Below are 17,878 nucleotides of genomic sequence, written 5' to 3'. Positions count from 1 at the left end.
AGAAAATACCTGGCATTAGTCTCTCATTCTAGCTGCTGCTTAGGGTTTCTCCAAGAAATCTGTCACTAGAAAATCTAGAGGGGTAACTTTAACACTTTCATTTTCAGAGTGCTATGCTTGCTGTTGGACCTTATCCCAGTACTTCTCTCATTATATTTTCAAGTTGCTTTTGAATACAAATACAGCTTCAAATCATGTGGTAAGTTCCTTTTTATTTCTTTGCTATTGCTCTCATTTAGGGTACCTATTTATTTTGGCATAACTTCCTCTCGTCTTTGAGAAGTGTAATGGAGCATTCTTAAACTTACTTGAAAATAAATCCCTCTGAGGAACCTTCCTGCACATCAAAGTGCAAATTTTTTTCAATATTCATCTTTTGCACAGTTCATTGAATTGTAATGAATCACACATCATTAAGGTTTTACCTACAGAGCCTTGGTTTGCTTGCATACTACAGAAACCACATATGACACATTTAAAGCTGCTATTAATCTAAAGGTCACTGTCTCAGACACTTCCCTCTTTCATTTTACTTGTTGCTTGAGCAAATTTGGCATGGAAAGTAATGAAACATAATAGACATCACAGAACTATTTCTAAAGGAAAAAAATTTCCAAAGTACAATCACTGTTAAAATTGTATAAAGCTCAACACAATTTCATACTATTATTGGGTCTGGTGAAACGCATTATCTCTCTTCTGTTTTCTCGTTTCCTTGTTGCTTTCTGCCCAACCAAAGAAAGAAACTCATGATAACTGGCTTACTCCCCAGGATTCTGATACTATTAAAGGGACAAAACTGCAGACTTACTGTATATACAGTTAATACTTTAATAGAAAATTCATAATGAAGATACCCCTTCTGTCCTTGAATAGTTTCTTGTAAAGTTATTAAGTGGTTAGAAGCTGAGAACTGCCAAGTCTTTGAAGTTTTACTACATACATTCAACTTCACATAAGGTTTCCTTAGATTTCAGTCTCTTTGCGAAATAACAAATTGAGAAACAGACTCAAACATAAACTGCTAAAATGAAAGTTAAAAGTAGACAAGCCACCTGGGGAGTACCAGGTGGTACCGGAAGTACCAGGAACCTTAGTTATTTTAGGTAAAGAAAGGATGGCATAAGTATTGTGCCTACAGTTTTGAATTAGATTGCCATTTAAGAAATCTCATTCAAATACTCAGGTCATGTTGCAAGCTCTGCTGAAATTAGTCACACCACACCATTCTATATCCAGGTAGTTATTTTTCTTACTATCTTTTTCACCTTCTTCTACTCAGAAATTTCATTGTTCCGTCAAGGATTACTTTGTACCAAGGGTATCTCTTAAGAGCAATGAAGGTTTAATTCTGTTGAGAACAGCAGTATAACTGAGACTAGTACTTTGTCATTAGGAAAAGAAATACCATCAAGTGAAAACAATACTTTCGTGTCATGTTTCTACAGCCTTTCCCTTCTAAAAATGTAATTAAAAATGCAATTAGATAAGTGTCACTTCAATATTAGATAGAAAAGCCTAGAGTTTTTCTTCTATAATTAAACACTAACATTAAAACAACATCAATCACGTTTAATAACTACAAAATATAACTGCTGATCACATCAAAAAGCATTTTTCTTTCAAGAATAACTTTTTTCCCAAAGGTAATAACTAGGTTATTTCTTAATCTTATAAAATTAGACAAAAAGCACAGCAGCTGTAGAAATTATGATCTTCTCCAGGTAAACAGTTAATCAAGCTTCTGACATTTCAGAGGCACTGTGGTAATCTTGTAGTTTCCTTACATAATAATTGGAAAGCCAATGCATCACACAAAGGCTTGATTCAAGATAATTCAATTTTGTATGCACAAAGAAAAAAACAATCTATGCAAGACTAAAACCTTGACTAAATCTTTTTGCTTTATGCACACCGGTATGGAATTCGAATTACATACTTGTTCAGCTACCGCAATACAAATCTTATCACTTGTTTATGAATGTTCAGAATCCTGGAGGCCTTCACGGTTCTTGCATACAGAACAAAATTAAAACGAAATAAAAATAAAAATAAAGCAAATTCTAGTTCAAATTAATGCATTAAAACCATTCATTGCCATTTCTACAGTGCATTGATGGTCTAAATGAGCATGAAAAAAAATTAATGAAAACTGATTAGGGTATTTCAGTGGCTATGGAAAGCCCACTTTTTCTTCATATTTGTCATCAAAGCTCACTTCTCTTGTGCCCGCAAGGCATTGTCCATTGTAAGAGAAGCACCAGGCAAAGTGGTTTGTATTTCTTTCACAAAAGAGAGGTACAGGAAATGCATATTACAGTTCAAGCTTGATTTCAGGCCTAGTAGGTTCTCAGCTAAGTCAAGACAATCTCCTGTAAAAGAATGTAGACAGGATAATATAGTATATGTATGTGAGAGTACATATTGATATTTTTATCTTCCCCTAGACTCCTACTGTTTTGTATGTCTATGCTCAAGTCGTAAAGGACAGATTAGGTGGGCTAGAAGTTCCTTTTGCCATTCCAAAGATAAGGACTCATAAAGTCCTAGTCTGCAATCTCTTTGTCTTTGATCAGTACATAGAAGATTATTTTTTCCCATGGAATGTTATTCAAACTACTTACAAATAGTTATCAACAATTAAACTGAAAGAGAACACAGAATATAAGCTGCTTTTATTCCACACCACACCCCCCACCCAGATCACAAAGCTAACCAAAGGCTGTGCCTGGGCGGTTTGGCATAGATCAGAGAAATGAAAACAAAACAAAACAAAAAGCTAGCATCATGTTTTGTGGTTTAGCTTTACTCCAGCATAGCTGAGCATGGCTTGTTTTCTGAACATTTGTTACCTGAAAGCTCCACAGAAGCTAACATAAATATAATGGCAAATTCAGGCCAAGATCACCGTGCTGCATTTAAGTGAATATAGGTACATAGGTGGCCCCACACTGGGCTTTAGTGCAGGCTCAGACTTTGTTCTCCCCTACACTCTGGAGCTTTGTCTTTCCTAATATGAGGTTCATGCACACTGATTCGTACTCAAGATGTCTTAATGTCAAGTACTGTGACTACACTAGGAGAGATATCCCTTTTCTAACCATATTATTTCATAATCATATATTTCAAAGGGATTATGTCTTTCTTCAAAACATTCAGCACTGGTCACTATGGTATAGCGCTAAATGAACCATTGACATGAGTATATAATACAAATTCTATGGCACAGTATACCTATAGCACTTTCTTTATTTTTCTTGTACTATTGTTATTTTCTCACTTGGGCCTTAGAATACCAGAGACAGGAAGAAAAAACATTACGCATATTTTCAAATATGAAAAGATCACCAGATGCATCAAAATGCATTCATTGGCACATACTGAACTTTGCATTATACACAAAGTATAAAGATAAAACTTACTGGGTCTGCATCATACAGTCTAATCTCCTTTCCTGGCAGACCAAAGTCTACTCCCTTTGTTACCAGCCTTGCAACAGCGTTAAGGTACTCTGAAAAGAACAGGTACATCTGCTAAATAGTAACATAATTTAAATGCCAACTTTGATCCCTATTTATCTAAATTTGGTATTTTGTTTCTCCTACATCCAAGGCCACTATTTAATACAAACGTGAAAACCCTTAAGGACTTTTTGAATAGTTACAGAATATAGTTAAAAGTGAAAGTAACTCGGGAATAGGAATTGCTTTAAAACAAAATCAAGCACAGAGCCGATTTCCCACTTTGGTTTTTTTTTTCTTTTTTTTTTCTTTTTTTTTTTTTTTTCTTATATAGCTTTCCTGAAGAGTAGAATCACTCTTCAGAAAGGCAAAGCTCAATGCAGAACTAAGCTTTGAGTATGAGTACACAGCTCTTTTGTTATTAGTTCTTTTACACAAAATAAATAAATAAATAAAGCAACCCAAGACTGGAAAAGATACATCCTAGTTACAATTTTACATCTATCATAATTGTTCTTGCATTTCTTTTTCTTACACATTGTCTCTTAATTATTTTTATTTTCTTCTCTGTACATTATATTACCTACCCAGGCATAGGGCCCTATTTTGCCAATCAGGTTGTAGGACACCCATGTCTCATTTTATCCTGTTAGTCTGTTATTGTAAAGCTAATTATCTGGTATCCATCTTTAATGGTAAACATAATAGCTTATGTCTTCATTTTACCACTATGAGCCTGATTCTTTCTCTGTTAAAGGATACATTTCAGACAGGGATTTCCAGTCAGGCTGGGGATCCACAGTGGCCAAATCTGTGAGTTTCTTCTGATACAATATCCCAGAACTGGTTTTATTTGCATCTGTGTATGTGTATATGTGTGTGTGTTTTTTTTTTTCTTCTGCTCAGGATTTTGTTGTAAAAGCTGAAAGATCTAACTATAGTTTCACTGTTAAAGTTCACTGTTAAAGTTGACTCTGCTGGAGAATGGAGTAATATTGTCCTTAACAAGTCTGATTATTTCTACTGTCTCAACCTCCTCTTTGTAGCTGGTGTGCTGCATAGTAAACCATCTCAGATAACAAATCCAGGATGAACATAACTTAACAAAAGTATGAGCTTAAAGTGGTTGTAAAACTCCAGCATTAGCTGTATGATATAAATTCTATTTACATAACCTTTGTACTAGGTTCATTATCATATTGCATTGAAAGGACTTCCTCTTTCATGTATGTGATCTATTACAGTATTTTATTTTCTTCAGTGTAGTCTATACTATATATTAATACAGTATAGAGTGTATTTTCTGAGAATATACAGTAACTTTTCTGTAATATTTCTGAATTACTTACTCTACTTTCTTTCCCCTTCATGTTTTCTGCTTGTATTTTACTAACTTCAGCAACATTTACTTTTACAATCTGCATTGTTCAGCAAGCTTCAAACATGGCCCAGCTAGTCACCCGCACTCACCCAGGGAGGCTGGTCTGAGCCATGAAGGCCCATGGGTGCATGCAGGGCCCTGAAAGCTACTGCTACGATTGGATCTCTCTGGGCAAGAACCTGCATCAAGTCAAAAATGTCTGATTGTTCTCAAAGACTTAAATCATAAGACTATCCACTAAACAGCATCAAAGATTAAGAAATTCCACTCTATGTAATTTATCACTATTCTTCCAGTAAGGAGAAATTAGTAGCAAAATATCATAAATCGCAGGTTTTCATAGCCCAGTGCTTGGACTGAAATTAAAATAGTGTGGGACCTATCTTTGTTTAACAAAAGCTATGTTTTTGCTATATGAATAGCTGAATGTAAAGGCCTTCAACTGTTGATCATCAGACAACCTAAATATACATTCTCTTTACTACCAGTAAAAAGTAAAAAAGCTGGAAGAGTCACTGTAATTTGAGTGGCCATTACTGCCTCATTTTGTGTCACAAGGTCTGAGATATAATCATGTATTCATAATTCAAATGTCTCCCAACAGCAGCACTTGTGTAGTAACTGTTTCAGTAAGAATGCAGCTTACCTAATTACCTCTATAATAAATTCTTATACAGACCACACTATAATTGCAGACCTTTATACCATGTAGTACTTCACAGTTTTACAATGCTTGGTTTTTTGCATTTTCACTCACGTTTACAGATAAGACCAATATAAACTTTTTTATCTCTAAGGCTTGAAATAGTTTCAACTACCCATTAAAAAGTCAGAATAGTTTCTCTTCTCCTACTGAATGTTTTAGACATGTATTTTCGAAACTAATGCCTGATTTTGAATATGCATAGAGAATTTATACAGTTAGCATGTATTAGCTGAAGCAGGAGCTAGATAAATAACTTTTAAAAAAAATCCCAACAAAACCAAACCAAAAAAACCAGTTTGCTTATGGCAAAGAACATTAGTATAGAGCAGTTCTTGTCATATTTTCTAAAACTGTGTTTATAACAGTATATTGTAGTACTGTCCTGGTTTTGTCTGGGATAGAGTTAATTTTCTTCACAGTAGCTAGCGTGGGGTATGTCTTGGATTGTGCTGAAAGCAGTGCTGATAACACAGGGGTGTTTCTGTTACTGCTGAGCAGCGCTGACACAGAGCCGATGCTTTTTCTGCCCCTCATCCCCCGCCAGCAGCGAGATGCTTGGGGGGGGCTGTTGGGAGGGGGCACAGCTGAGACAGCTGGCCCCAGCTGACCAAAGGGATATTCCATATCATATGGCATCATGCTCAGCATATAAAGCTGGGGGAAGAAGAAGGAAGGGGAGGATGTTCAGAGTTAGACCATTTTGTCTTCCCGAGTAACTGTTATGTGTGCTGGAACCCTGCCTCCCCGGAGATGGCTGAACACCTGCCTGCCCATGGGGAGTGGTGAATGAATCCCTTGTTTTGCTTTGCTTGCATGCATGGGTTTTGCTTTACCTTTTAAACTGTCTTTATCTCAGCCCATGAGTTTTCTCACTTTTACTTTTCCAATTCTCCCTCAATCCCACTGTGTAAGGGATGCTTGTTTGGCAGCTGGGGTTAAACCACAAGTAGCTTCTCATAAGTTCTACAACATTCAACGACCAGCATATTCTGATAACAGGTCCATTTATTACTATCTATTTCACATACACAAAAGTTACTTCTTAAAAATCAGATCTTCTTTTACCTTTATTCAAACTACTATCTTTTTTCATAACTCACATCTGCCCATCACTGATTGATTTAGTCTGCAGTAATCTAAGCAAATACATACGCTGACAAAGATCCATAGCTGATAAATCCAGCTATACTATGGTTAGGGGAACAATATGGATTCAAATCAAGAAGCTAGTCTATGCAATACTATACAGTGAATATATAATAATGCCTTTTTGCCTATCTTCTCTTTTTTTTTTCACTTATGCATCCCAAAAATTTTGGGTAGGAAGATGACTTTTTTGCTTTCTGTACATGAAAGTATATGTTCTTTTCAGACATCCTTTTTTACTAGGAATAATTTGGGAAAATGTGGAGATGCTGGACCATCAGAACTGGTAAATAGGTTAATGATTCACACATCTTTTTGTGTTAGCTGTGCAGTACACTTCCTTTGTGATCATGCAAACTGTAATGAGTCAAAAGGAACTTTCCTTTTGAATTTAATAATTACAGCTGGTTTCAGCTCGTACGTTTGATTAAAGACACTTTATCTCTTTCATTGTTATTTTAACATTTATACAGTGCTTTACATCTTCAAAGCACTCTGCTGACATTACCTTATTAATTCTTGCAAAGCTTAGATGCAATTTTCAGTGTGCTTTTGTATCACAGTGCCATTTTAATTGCTATTTAAAGCTGCATTAATTATAGTTATAATAGGTCATAAAAAGGAATATTTAGTAGAAAAGCCACTGTACCAACGATTTGTGTTGTACATTTCTTAAACTATAAAATATTTTGCTGTATGTGACACTTCAGATTTAGCCCAGTACTGAACTCTGCTGATGAGGGTTGCAGGCCTGTCTTCCCCTGCTAGCATGGCACAGTGCAAAGAGAGTATCAGTGATGTTCCCCCACTTGTTTTCATCGCTGTTGTAGTGAGACTTTTTTCCCTGAACTTGCTGGGTGAAATGCAAATCATCACAAGTAATATCACTGAGGTATCAGCACTCAAATGCCACCCTCTGAAGACAAGAACAGCACAGGAGCCCTGTCAGGCACTGGCCCTGCTTCCTCCCAAGCTGCCTCCAGGAGAACATAGCTGTGAGCCCTTGCGAAAGCAGTGCTGTTTTCACAGGGCTACTCCTGAGCACAGTGCTTTTTGCCTGTGAACCACATATAGTCAATTCTTGATGCCACAGTTAAATGTAGTAAGCTTATGTTTTTCTCATGTTTGCTTTTCAATTTCCAAAACATCAAACAAAATTTCAGTCATTAGCTATTTGAAGTTTTAGCTGTTACTATTTTTTGTTTAAGTTTCTTCCCATTATATAAACACACCCTGGAAAACACTGCAAGTTTCCTCAGATGTCTATTGCTAATAACTATTTTTGCTAATCTACATTTGTCGGTTCTTGTCTTGCTGAAACCTACGTATAGCTCAAGTACATCACCTAGACTGCACAGCATCTCGGACCTGTCCCACCTATTTCACATATTTTTACAAGAAATGAAATACGGTTGTCAGAAAATGGCGTCAAGTGACCTACAGCATTTAATGTTAGCTTGCAGTGAAACCATTTCCTCGTTGTTGGTGACTATGTAATTATGAATTCACAATTAAGCTTGAGTTCATGGGTGCTGATCATTTACAGCCACTGAAGTGAAGCTCAGAGCTCCTAAGTCACTGCTACGCAACAGATTTACATAACCTCCCTTAAAGGTACATGGTGTGCAGAGGCATCTCTTGGCAATCCTTGCCTGTAGCTACAGGAGAGCCACTCCTCTCTGTCACCTAGTAACTTTTTAATAGTCAACATCAACTCAGAGTTTCTGGGCTAGACTTTGATTTGTCAGTGTATGGAATACGGTACTTTTTAAAATGCTCTTTGGCTACAAAAACTAAATGGTGTAGTAGTCTCTACCAAGGACAACACTGTGTGGAAGTGTTTGAGCAGAAAAGAAATTATAGTAGTATATTCTGAACATAGCATGGAAATGGCTGAAGGTAAGATTACAACTGCAGACAAATCAGGCCAGCTCCTGGAAAAAAATTGGCAACTGAACTCGCTAGTAAGAGATGTGCTTCTGAAAAGTGATCTGGATAATGAAGGTATCATGGAGTACGCACTTAGACTGATGTCTTTAACAAAACAGCTGAGCAGATCTCTCAGCCAGCATCTGGAGAATGTTACGACAAGTATTCGAGACACCTGGCAGTTGCTGAGTGCTTTGCACGACAAATACAAGGAATTGACTGCAAGTCCAGGCAAGTATAGAGGGACTTACCTGTAAGCAGAATGGACTGGATATACTGGATGCTAAGTTCTACTGTGTGATGATACTGGGGGACCTTACTTTTGATTTTTTAGTATTTCAGTACTTGGTAATTTGTTAAACCAAATTCATATTTTGAGAATATCACACTGTTTTTTAGTCTATTACATAAGGTTCAATATGAGACTCATAATTCTTATGATGTGAGGAAAAAAAAAATAAAATTAACAAAAAGGATTTTTTCAAAGTTTTATGTATATTATACTTCAGTGGGTTTATCTTGGCTAGACACTAGATGCCCACCCAGCAACTTACTCCCCTTCCTCAACAGGACAGGTGGAGAAAATAAGATGAGAAACCTCATGGGTCAATATAAATACAGGAAAATCACTTACCATTACCATCATGGACAAAATAGACTTGACTTAGGGGAAAAAAATTAATTTCATTTCTTTCCAATTGAAATAGATCTGGATAGTAAAAAACAAAGGGAAAAAATTCAAACCCCACCTTTCCCCCACCCCTCCTTTTTTTCCAGGCTCACCTTTGTTCCTTCGTTCCTACCTCCTCTAGCAGGGAAATGGGGCAGCAGTCAATCAATCCCTAACAGCTCTGCTCTGCCACTGACTCCTCACACTGTTTCATGCAGCACTGTGGATCCTTCCCACAGTTCCTGTCAGGAAAAGCTGGGCTCTCCACGAGCTGCAGTTCCTTCAGGGAATGCCTGCCTGCTCCAGTGAGGGTCTCCACAGGCTGCAGAGCAGATACCTGCTCCAGCCTGGTCTCCGTGGGCTGCAAGGGAACCTCTGCTCCATGCCTGGAGCACCTCCCCTTTCTTCTCCTCTGACTTTGGGTGTTCACAGGGCTGTTTCTCGCACTTTTCCCCTCAGTCCTCACTGTTCTTCGGTATTCTTGCCCTTTCTTAAGTATCTGCTCACAGAGGCAGCACCAGCTTTGCTGACAGGCTCAAGTCAGTCCTGCAGGCAGTAGGATCATTACGGAGCTGGCTGGAACCAGCTGTGTGCAGCGTGGGCATGCGCCACGGAGCCTGCCCCTGCAGGCCCCTGTGCCAGCACCCTCCCAGCAGACCCATATCGAGTCTACAGGCCTCTACAAGTAACAACATAGCTAAAAAGATGACAATAAAAGTGATAAAGACTGCTGCCATCTTAGTACAGAAAGCAAAGTGTTAGAAAAGAGATGGTGGTGGTGGTGGTGGTAACTTAAAAGAAGGCTTATTTTGAGGTTAACCTTGTAACAGAATGCAAAAAGTCTCTTTTCTTGGGTAGTGTGAAGTTACAAGGCCATGTCTTTGCTTGGCTTTAAGCACTGCAGTATTAGAAAAGTCACATTCACAGTGCAGGAAAAGGCCATTGTTCTGAATGACCCTATTATCTTCAAATTTGATTTTAGGGAAGCTTAAAGAGCTGTATGATTGGTTTGGGTTTGGTTTTTTTTGGTTTGGTTTTTTTTTTTTTTTTTTTTTTCCAGAGAATGCAAAATTCAGGGAGGAAACAGGTTAATTTTGGTAGTTTTGCCGAAGCTTGAACTTTGCTTTATAGTGAAGCTGGGAAGTGGTCTTTTACAACCTCTTATGCAAATGAACCTATGTCATTTCCAGTCCTTTTGTTTCATATTTCTCAGTCCTGTTAAGCTATTTAGAAGTTCTTCTCACTATTGCAAAAGTGTCCCTGGCAAAACAGCAGTACCTTAGAATAAACTTACATTGTTTTTTGAACTACCAGTGGAAAAATATTTTAAAAATGTGATTGCTCCCCCCACAAATGTAGTCAAAATCCAATAACAAGCCATTTGGGAACTGGGAAATTATTACAAAGGAATAATTTTTAGACTAAATTCAACCAAAAAAAAAAACCCAACCTTTATTCTGAACTGTACTCTTTGTAGGTTTAGATTAATCAGTTGCAAATAGGGATAAAAGTGAAGGGCCTGTCCAGATCGTATAACATGACACATTGATGAAACAGTATACTGTGTTTTCCTTCTGTGCAATTTTCTTATTTCTATTGACCCTCACTGGATTTAGCCTGCAAAACAAAGCTTTCCTGGATCTCATGCAGCAAACAGAAATAAAAAAGCAATTTTCCAAGGGGTTTGGAATATACATAACTAACGAAGACATGGGTCCAGTTTCAGAGATTGACAGTGTATGGTGAGGGGAGAGCTGAAAGTGATGCATCTGAAATCCTTGAAGGTAGTATCTGGAAGGATTCCTAAGGTGTTAGATAAAAAAAAATGAGGGATCACAAAATAGGTTAAAGATAAAACCTTACATGAATGGCACATAGTGATTGTGTGCTTTTTGTGCATCATTCTTCACCAAGTGTTTTCAGTTATATGCGCAAGCAACTTCCACCATTCCTATAATAGGTACAGATACAAACTGCTGAACTTCAGTATTATATATGTGCTGGTGTTTTGATATTATCCTCAATTCTCTGTAGCAAAAATTCAAAGCTGCTGAGCATGTTTAATATTGAGCCCATGCATGACAGCTTTGTTAAGACATCCATGTGTTAGAATCTTGTAGCATTCAATTTTAGGAAATATATATAATTATTGTTTAATTTTTAAGCTCTTCCTAAATGGATTTGACTATTATTTCCAAATTTCATGCTTTAGATTGATTGTCATTAAGCATTTAGCTGGTGTCTGATCATTAGAAAGGTGGTCATTAAAGTTGCCACAATAGTACTTTGACAAATACACAGTTGTACTTGGACAAGTACACAAAAATACTTGTCATTCAATTCAGTTCTTCAGAAATTGACTCAAATTGAATAGCAATAAATGCAAAAACACTAAATGAAAGCCAGGAAATAAATTGTGCTTCATGTATTGAATTGCACTACAGAATTAGGCAGAATTCATTAGGTACGTGTGTAAGAGTTTTCACATTTTTGGCTAGCTTGCTTAGCAAAATTCAATTGTTTACCTATTTTTTTGCCTTAGAGTACAATGGAATTGTAGATTATCTGCAGGAAGTGAAGGCTTATTTGATCAATACAGTCTCACATCTTCAAGTGGCAGAACATAAACTTTATGCTGCTCACTGCAGAGAAGATGATTCTCAGATCCAGACTGCTCAAAATGCTTCTAGAGAAACAGTGCATTGTTCTGAAGAAGCAACAGACTCTGTGCAAACATCTTCTAGTCCCAGTCAGCAACGCCAAAGAACTCCTTCCTTGAACAAGACGGAAAATCAAAATATTAATCAAATCCAGCCAAGTGAAATTGTAACAGTGGTAAAAGACATTGTTGCATCATTAGTTGAAAATATATCTGCTCAAGAACAGGACATTGGCAGTGAACCTCCAATGAAAAAAGAACACAGTGAACACAGACTACTAATGAGCTCTGTTACAGAGAAAAAAGAGTGCAGTGGGAAGGATAAACGTCATGGAGGTAGCTCCGTTACTGAAAAGTCGCCAGAACTGGCTTTTCAAGATGCTCATATGAGCAGCGGGGAAGGCATTCTATCTGGGACAGCGGAAGACATTTATGACAGAGCTGTCACAAAACTTCTTGAACAGGAAAAAAAGTCAGTAGTCAAAGACTCTTCAGAACAGGTCAAAAGTGAAGAACGTAGACTCACAAAGCAAATGGAAGGCAGTAAAATGGAAACAAATCATGAGATTTGTAGGAATGACCTAATTACCTTCACAGCTTCAGAACAAACATGTGATCTTACTGCTGTGAATCTTTCTATGAATGATTCAGAAGTACAGAAATCTAGGCAGTGGATGAGCAAAGAGTAAGCATGTATTCTTTTCAGAAACAGATGTACATAAATATTGCTTATTAGCACACTTACCAACATCTGTGGCCCAGAAACTCAATATGCATGTATTGAACAGCTGCTGGTCATGCACTTGATAGCAGTTTACAACTTAAGCATGCAATGAAGATCTTCCATTTGGTCTAAAGTAAACTGTAACTTTCTATTTGATTGCATTTTTTTTGACAGTGAGGGACTGAGTCACACCCAGTAAAGTCAGTAACTCCCAAACAGTTGGAAATCAGTAGGAAATTACCCCAATTAGTCAGTTTTATAATAATTTGTAAGCTGTTCTGAAACAAGCTCAACATAAGCATTTTCATGATTTTCCCATCTATTCATAAACATATATTTTTATGAATGATATGCTTATGCTAGTGTAGCACATCACTATAGTAAAGTATTTAATTAAAAATACAAGATGCAACCCCACCCAAAATACAAAGAATAATATTTTATATTCTTCTTCTGCAGATTTCTAGTGGAAGAGAGTGGTAAAAGTAAATGTGAAGTAGCTTGTTTTATTAAAGCCCCATCAACTGCTCTGAAGAATCTGAAGTGTAAGATAGTCAATGACACTAGCTCCTTGGTGGTGGATGATTCTGAGGAGCTGGTCAGCAATGTCATCAGTATTGAATGCTCTGATTATGAGAAAACAATCCCTTTCCCTATAAACATTGCAATCCCATTTACTTCATGCTTCAGAGGAAGTTATCGGGAGATTATGGTGAAGTTGACTGATGTGAACTTTCAGTCACACTACTTAACTCCTATTTCTTTGGAGGGATACCAAGGAAAACATAAGGTTGGTAACCTCTCATCTACACATTGTAAAAACATCATTCCAGGTTCCCATTTAAGCCTCTGTGGAGTTAGACAAGTGAAGTTGTCATTATTAAGCCATATTGCCCACTACATGGGGTTAAACTGAGCTTTCGTTCCTAGTTTCTCAAGAACTAATTATCTTTGAAACCTAGTATTTAACAAGGTTGGGGTTTTTTTTCACTTGTAATGTTAAGGCTAGTTCTTGATCCCACAATACTAATGACTGAGTAATGGTTCATGACTTTTTCAATTAAGTATAATATGATTCAGTATTTGTTAAAAGTAAAAACTTAAGGGGAATTATTTTGCATTCAGATCACAGGGAAGTAACAAAATTCTGCATGTATGAGTCCAAACTCCATCTCAAAGAAACATAGGATGGTTCTTTTTTCAAATGCAGAATTGCATTGGGACAGATTCATCACCCAGTTTACGAGCTTGTTTCATTTTATCCCAGTCATACCCTGGAATATTAATGACATCATATGATAACTAGAGATCATCAGATACCTGGGCACCCAAGTGGCAATAATATTCAGTTTATTTTCATTTCACACCTTACTCTGTGAATACTGTTGTCTTCTCAAAATGTTTATCTGCTGTGGAACACAGCTTCCTTTTCCTCCAGTGTACTCTAACTCCACATTTACTTTACACAGGAAACATTTGCGGAAGTGAAAATTTATCAGCTGGGTGTTTTTTCTGTGTTGTCATGCTTAAAGAAAGAAACATTTACTGTTCCAAAGGTAGGACTTTCACAAAAGCTGAGCATGGATTGTAGAATCTCTTTCTGTTACCATCCAGAAACATTCAGTTCTCCAGCACCCATGCAGTTAAAGGTGAGCTTGAAACATGTAATACTTGTTCCATAAGTCTGTTATCTGATCAGTTCTGAAGCAAGAATGCCAATAATGTTAAAGGGCAACCTGTTCCATTATTCAGTCTATGAAAAGTGGTTGCAGCTCCACATCCTGTGCACACAGCAAATGGTTTCCTGCCAACTTTGTTTAAACCACATAATATCATCAGTAGTCAACAACATCTCTACCTCAAAAGAAAAACCACCTACCTTTCTTTGATACACTTCAGAAAATATAGTTGTTTTCAATAATGACATAAGCATCAATGCCAGACTTCAACTGCTTGGCCCAGTGTTCAAGCTAATGGAGCAATTTTTCTCACCTGACCTTCATTATTGGTACTAGGCGGTGCAACAGAAGGTTTTGTCACCTCTTAATCTTAGGCTGAGAATAATTTCAAAATTTTCTTCAGTTATACTGTGTTTCTCCCTTACTCCACAAAAACATCGATTCTAAGGTACGGAGAAGGTAAAATTAACAGTGAAAAAAAATACAGATTCAAAAAATCTTAGAAAATTATCAAAATCTGAGGAAGCCCAGGAGTTTCAAAACTTGAACTCCAAGCAGGAACAAAACAATCAAAATTTTTAAGTCAGCAAAGGTTCCAGTTTTTGATGACTCTAAAGCACTTGGTTATGCATTGTATAAAGTGTTGATACTTTTGTAGGGTTGTTCCTTGGGTTACAGAGAGGGGCTTAATGCTTCTGTGATAGTCTGATCCAATTCCAAAAGAGAAATCAAGTTGTAAAAGAACAAGCATGTATGAAAAGATTTATTAATTTAAAAACTATTGAACAATTGCTTTCCATATTTAGATTCAGCCAGTTGAACCATCATTGGTTTCAGCATTGAAAGCACGATACGATATGTACCACTCAGTGGTATCCACTAGTGCACTGGTTTATGTCCAGCATCCTTCAGCCCAACCGTTCAACAGATCTGTCACTATTACTCTACCCTGTCCTCCAAACCCAGAAAAAAAGAGGCAAGATGAGACAGAACATGCAAGAGCCATTAGTGCCACAGTAAAACGGGTTGCTACAGTATGCCATCCTCGGTAAGAACAATTTCACTACAAATTTTCAAAACATCAAAATTAATTAATTTTACCAACTTCTGATTAAATTTTTTTTGTATTAAAAATACATTAGTTCCTTAATAGTCTGCTATACTTAAGAAACAGTGTTAGAAACAGTAGAGCAAATCCGCACAATTCTCATGCTACAGCTTCACCAAGAAATTCACATAGCATTTGATGTATAATCTTCAAATATGCTGACCACTATTTCTAGCAGGAGCCAGGATGAAAAATGCCTGTATTTTCTTCAGCAAGAAACATTCGGCCACTTTCACCAGAACCAAACACTGAACACAGAGAATAATCATGTCTCAAAGCTGCTGTGATCATTTTACAAGTCGGTGGTTTGGCTACCCTGGCCTTTGAATTTTCTGATCTCTACTTCTACACATTCTAATGGCTACCTGAATCAAAACGTATGGCACAATGGTTTGGAGTAGGTCAGTTTTGTGGTAACTGCTGCATTAGATAAAGTCCCAGATTTTCCCAAACCACTCACTACAAAGTTTCTAAATCTTAGGCCTTTTGTTTTTAAAAGTGTTAAAACATGGGGACTTCTAAAAATTTTGGTGGAAAAAAAGGCCAAAGCTGACCTCATCTGTTTTGAAAGTCAGCAAAATTAAAGATATTTTTACCATCTCGTGCAGGAAAAACAACGATCTGAACTTACCATTTGATTGTTGTCATTCCAGTTCTGCTACCATGGGCAACTCCAGGTTCAGGGAGGCTTAGTGGGATTTCTTGGTAGGGAATAGCTCTGTGGTGCCTCTGCTTTACATCATTAAAGACTTAGCTTAATCCTACTGTGCTAAACATTTACCTTTTTCAAAATTCATCTATATGCCAAGATTATGATTTTTTTGGAAATAAGCACAGTACAGATGGAGAAGGCAGACAATGTTCTAGCCTTCCATTTCTGAAAAACTTCTCAGATTATGCTTTTAAGAGCTCCACGTTCAGGCTGGTCTCTTAGACTAGACATCCATCTTAATCACAAACTTCAGGTTTGGGAAGGTTGCCCACGTTAGTCTATAGGAGATTCAGATTTCATCTCCTGCACCAGAAGCATTTAATAGCATGGCAGCACCCTTGCAGCATCTGTCTGTTCTTACTGCCAGTCTAAAAGGCACTTCAGATTCACAATCAAAGCACATTCATGAAAAGACCATCACTCTATTGCTTATTTCTATACAAAATCCTTAGAAATTATGTCAATATTTTCCTCTGTGCATAGGCTGATGCTGTATGCTTGAGAAAAGCTTAGGCTGTTCTGTCTGAAGTATTTTCATTTTTTGATCGTACATAGGGTGTATGCTTGAGGTGAATGGGTTATTCACATCCAGTTTTAAAAAAAACTGAGGTGTGTGTAAGAGCTATGGACTTCTGTAAAAAAACACTTCATGTTTCATTTATTAGGATAAATTAGCCAGAGCATGTCATGCCATAGTTGCTTGATTCTGAGTGTGTTATCAAAGTAATCACCTGATTTGAAGAGAAGATTCTTTTATTTTCTCTCTTGAAAGATATAGTGGATAGCAGTCATGTCTTCTTTTCTAAAATCCTTTGGGATCATTGAACAATATTTACTTCTGGAAGAAAAGGTGGGTTGGTGTTCTTCCTCCCCAATACCTACTTCTAAATCTTGATGAATGGCTCAAAACCAATCCATAATAATTACCGTACATAATAGATTAAGCTAGGTTCATTTAGAAAGAAACCTGTCTTTTTTCCTGTCTTCCCTCTTTGTAGAGGATTGGGGAGTTGTGGGGCAGAGGCAGATCACTCTTAGCAATTGCATCACTTTACAGTTCCAGATGCAGATTTTTCAGCAAGGTGGGAAAAACACACGTAGTCATCAAGAAAAGCAGAAGGGAAAGCAGAGCTACAAATAAAAGTTAACTCTTTCTGCAGGATCTATTTTTCATTATATTTTCTCCTGTAATTCCTTGGCTTTCCAGGGCTGTGGGTGCTTCTGTGAGAAAAAATGGGGAGAATCCCAGTGATACTTTGAAATTATTAGGTCACAGAAACAAAGAAGAGGGGTGGAAGGTGTTCGATGATGTTATTGTCCAGAACGCACGGAATGGGCTCGTATCATTTGAACTAAATGAGCATTTAGAAAGGTAACGTATAAATAATTTAATACAATTTTATTTACTAAAATATTTACTTCCAAGAATATGGATCAATGGAAATCAGTAGAGTTAAGACATCATCCACTATTAATTATTAGCTTGCCAGCATCTCTTTCTTCCACTTTGCAGTATAAGTTTATTTAGTTATTACTCTTAACTACAGAAAATATAAATTTGTTTAAATATCTTTTCCTATTGACTGTACACAATGTAATATATACCAAACCTGAAAGACGAAATGCAGATATCAATCTTAATTTGAAAATGTGATTTAGCTCTCTAACTACAAAACCATAATATTTTTTGGAACTTACTAGGA

At 37.0% G+C, this 17,878-nt stretch overlaps 2 protein-coding genes across 2 annotated transcripts in view; one reads left to right on the top strand and one right to left on the bottom strand.

Moving 5' to 3' along the window:
• Positions 1-9,074, bottom strand: part of ARAP2 (ArfGAP with RhoGAP domain, ankyrin repeat and PH domain 2) — a 143,502-nt gene extending 134,428 nt beyond the window's left edge. Inside the window, exon 1 of the mRNA XM_080397040.1 lies at positions 10-9,074. The gene's annotated coding sequence lies outside the window, so the exon portion shown is untranslated. The remainder of the gene's footprint in view (positions 1-9) is intronic.
• Positions 8,578-17,878, top strand: part of DTHD1 (death domain containing 1) — a gene marked incomplete at its 5' end in the record, with an annotated part of 22,133 nt that continues 12,832 nt past the window's right edge. Inside the window, 6 exons of the mRNA XM_080405973.1 lie at positions 8,578-8,854; positions 11,662-12,637; positions 13,136-13,466; positions 14,146-14,325; positions 15,162-15,403; positions 17,383-17,547. Of these exons, the coding sequence (XP_080262099.1) occupies positions 8,578-8,854; positions 11,662-12,637; positions 13,136-13,466; positions 14,146-14,325; positions 15,162-15,403; positions 17,383-17,547 (2,171 nt within the window). The remainder of the gene's footprint in view (positions 8,855-11,661; positions 12,638-13,135; positions 13,467-14,145; positions 14,326-15,161; positions 15,404-17,382; positions 17,548-17,878) is intronic.

The sequence above is a fragment of the Falco punctatus genome (assembly GCF_963210335.1).
Source record: "Falco punctatus genome assembly, chromosome: 1".
Lineage (NCBI taxonomy): Eukaryota > Metazoa > Chordata > Aves > Falconiformes > Falconidae > Falco > Falco punctatus.
Note: the sequence above shows the minus strand (reverse complement) of the source record. Positions and strands in the feature narration are given on the sequence as shown.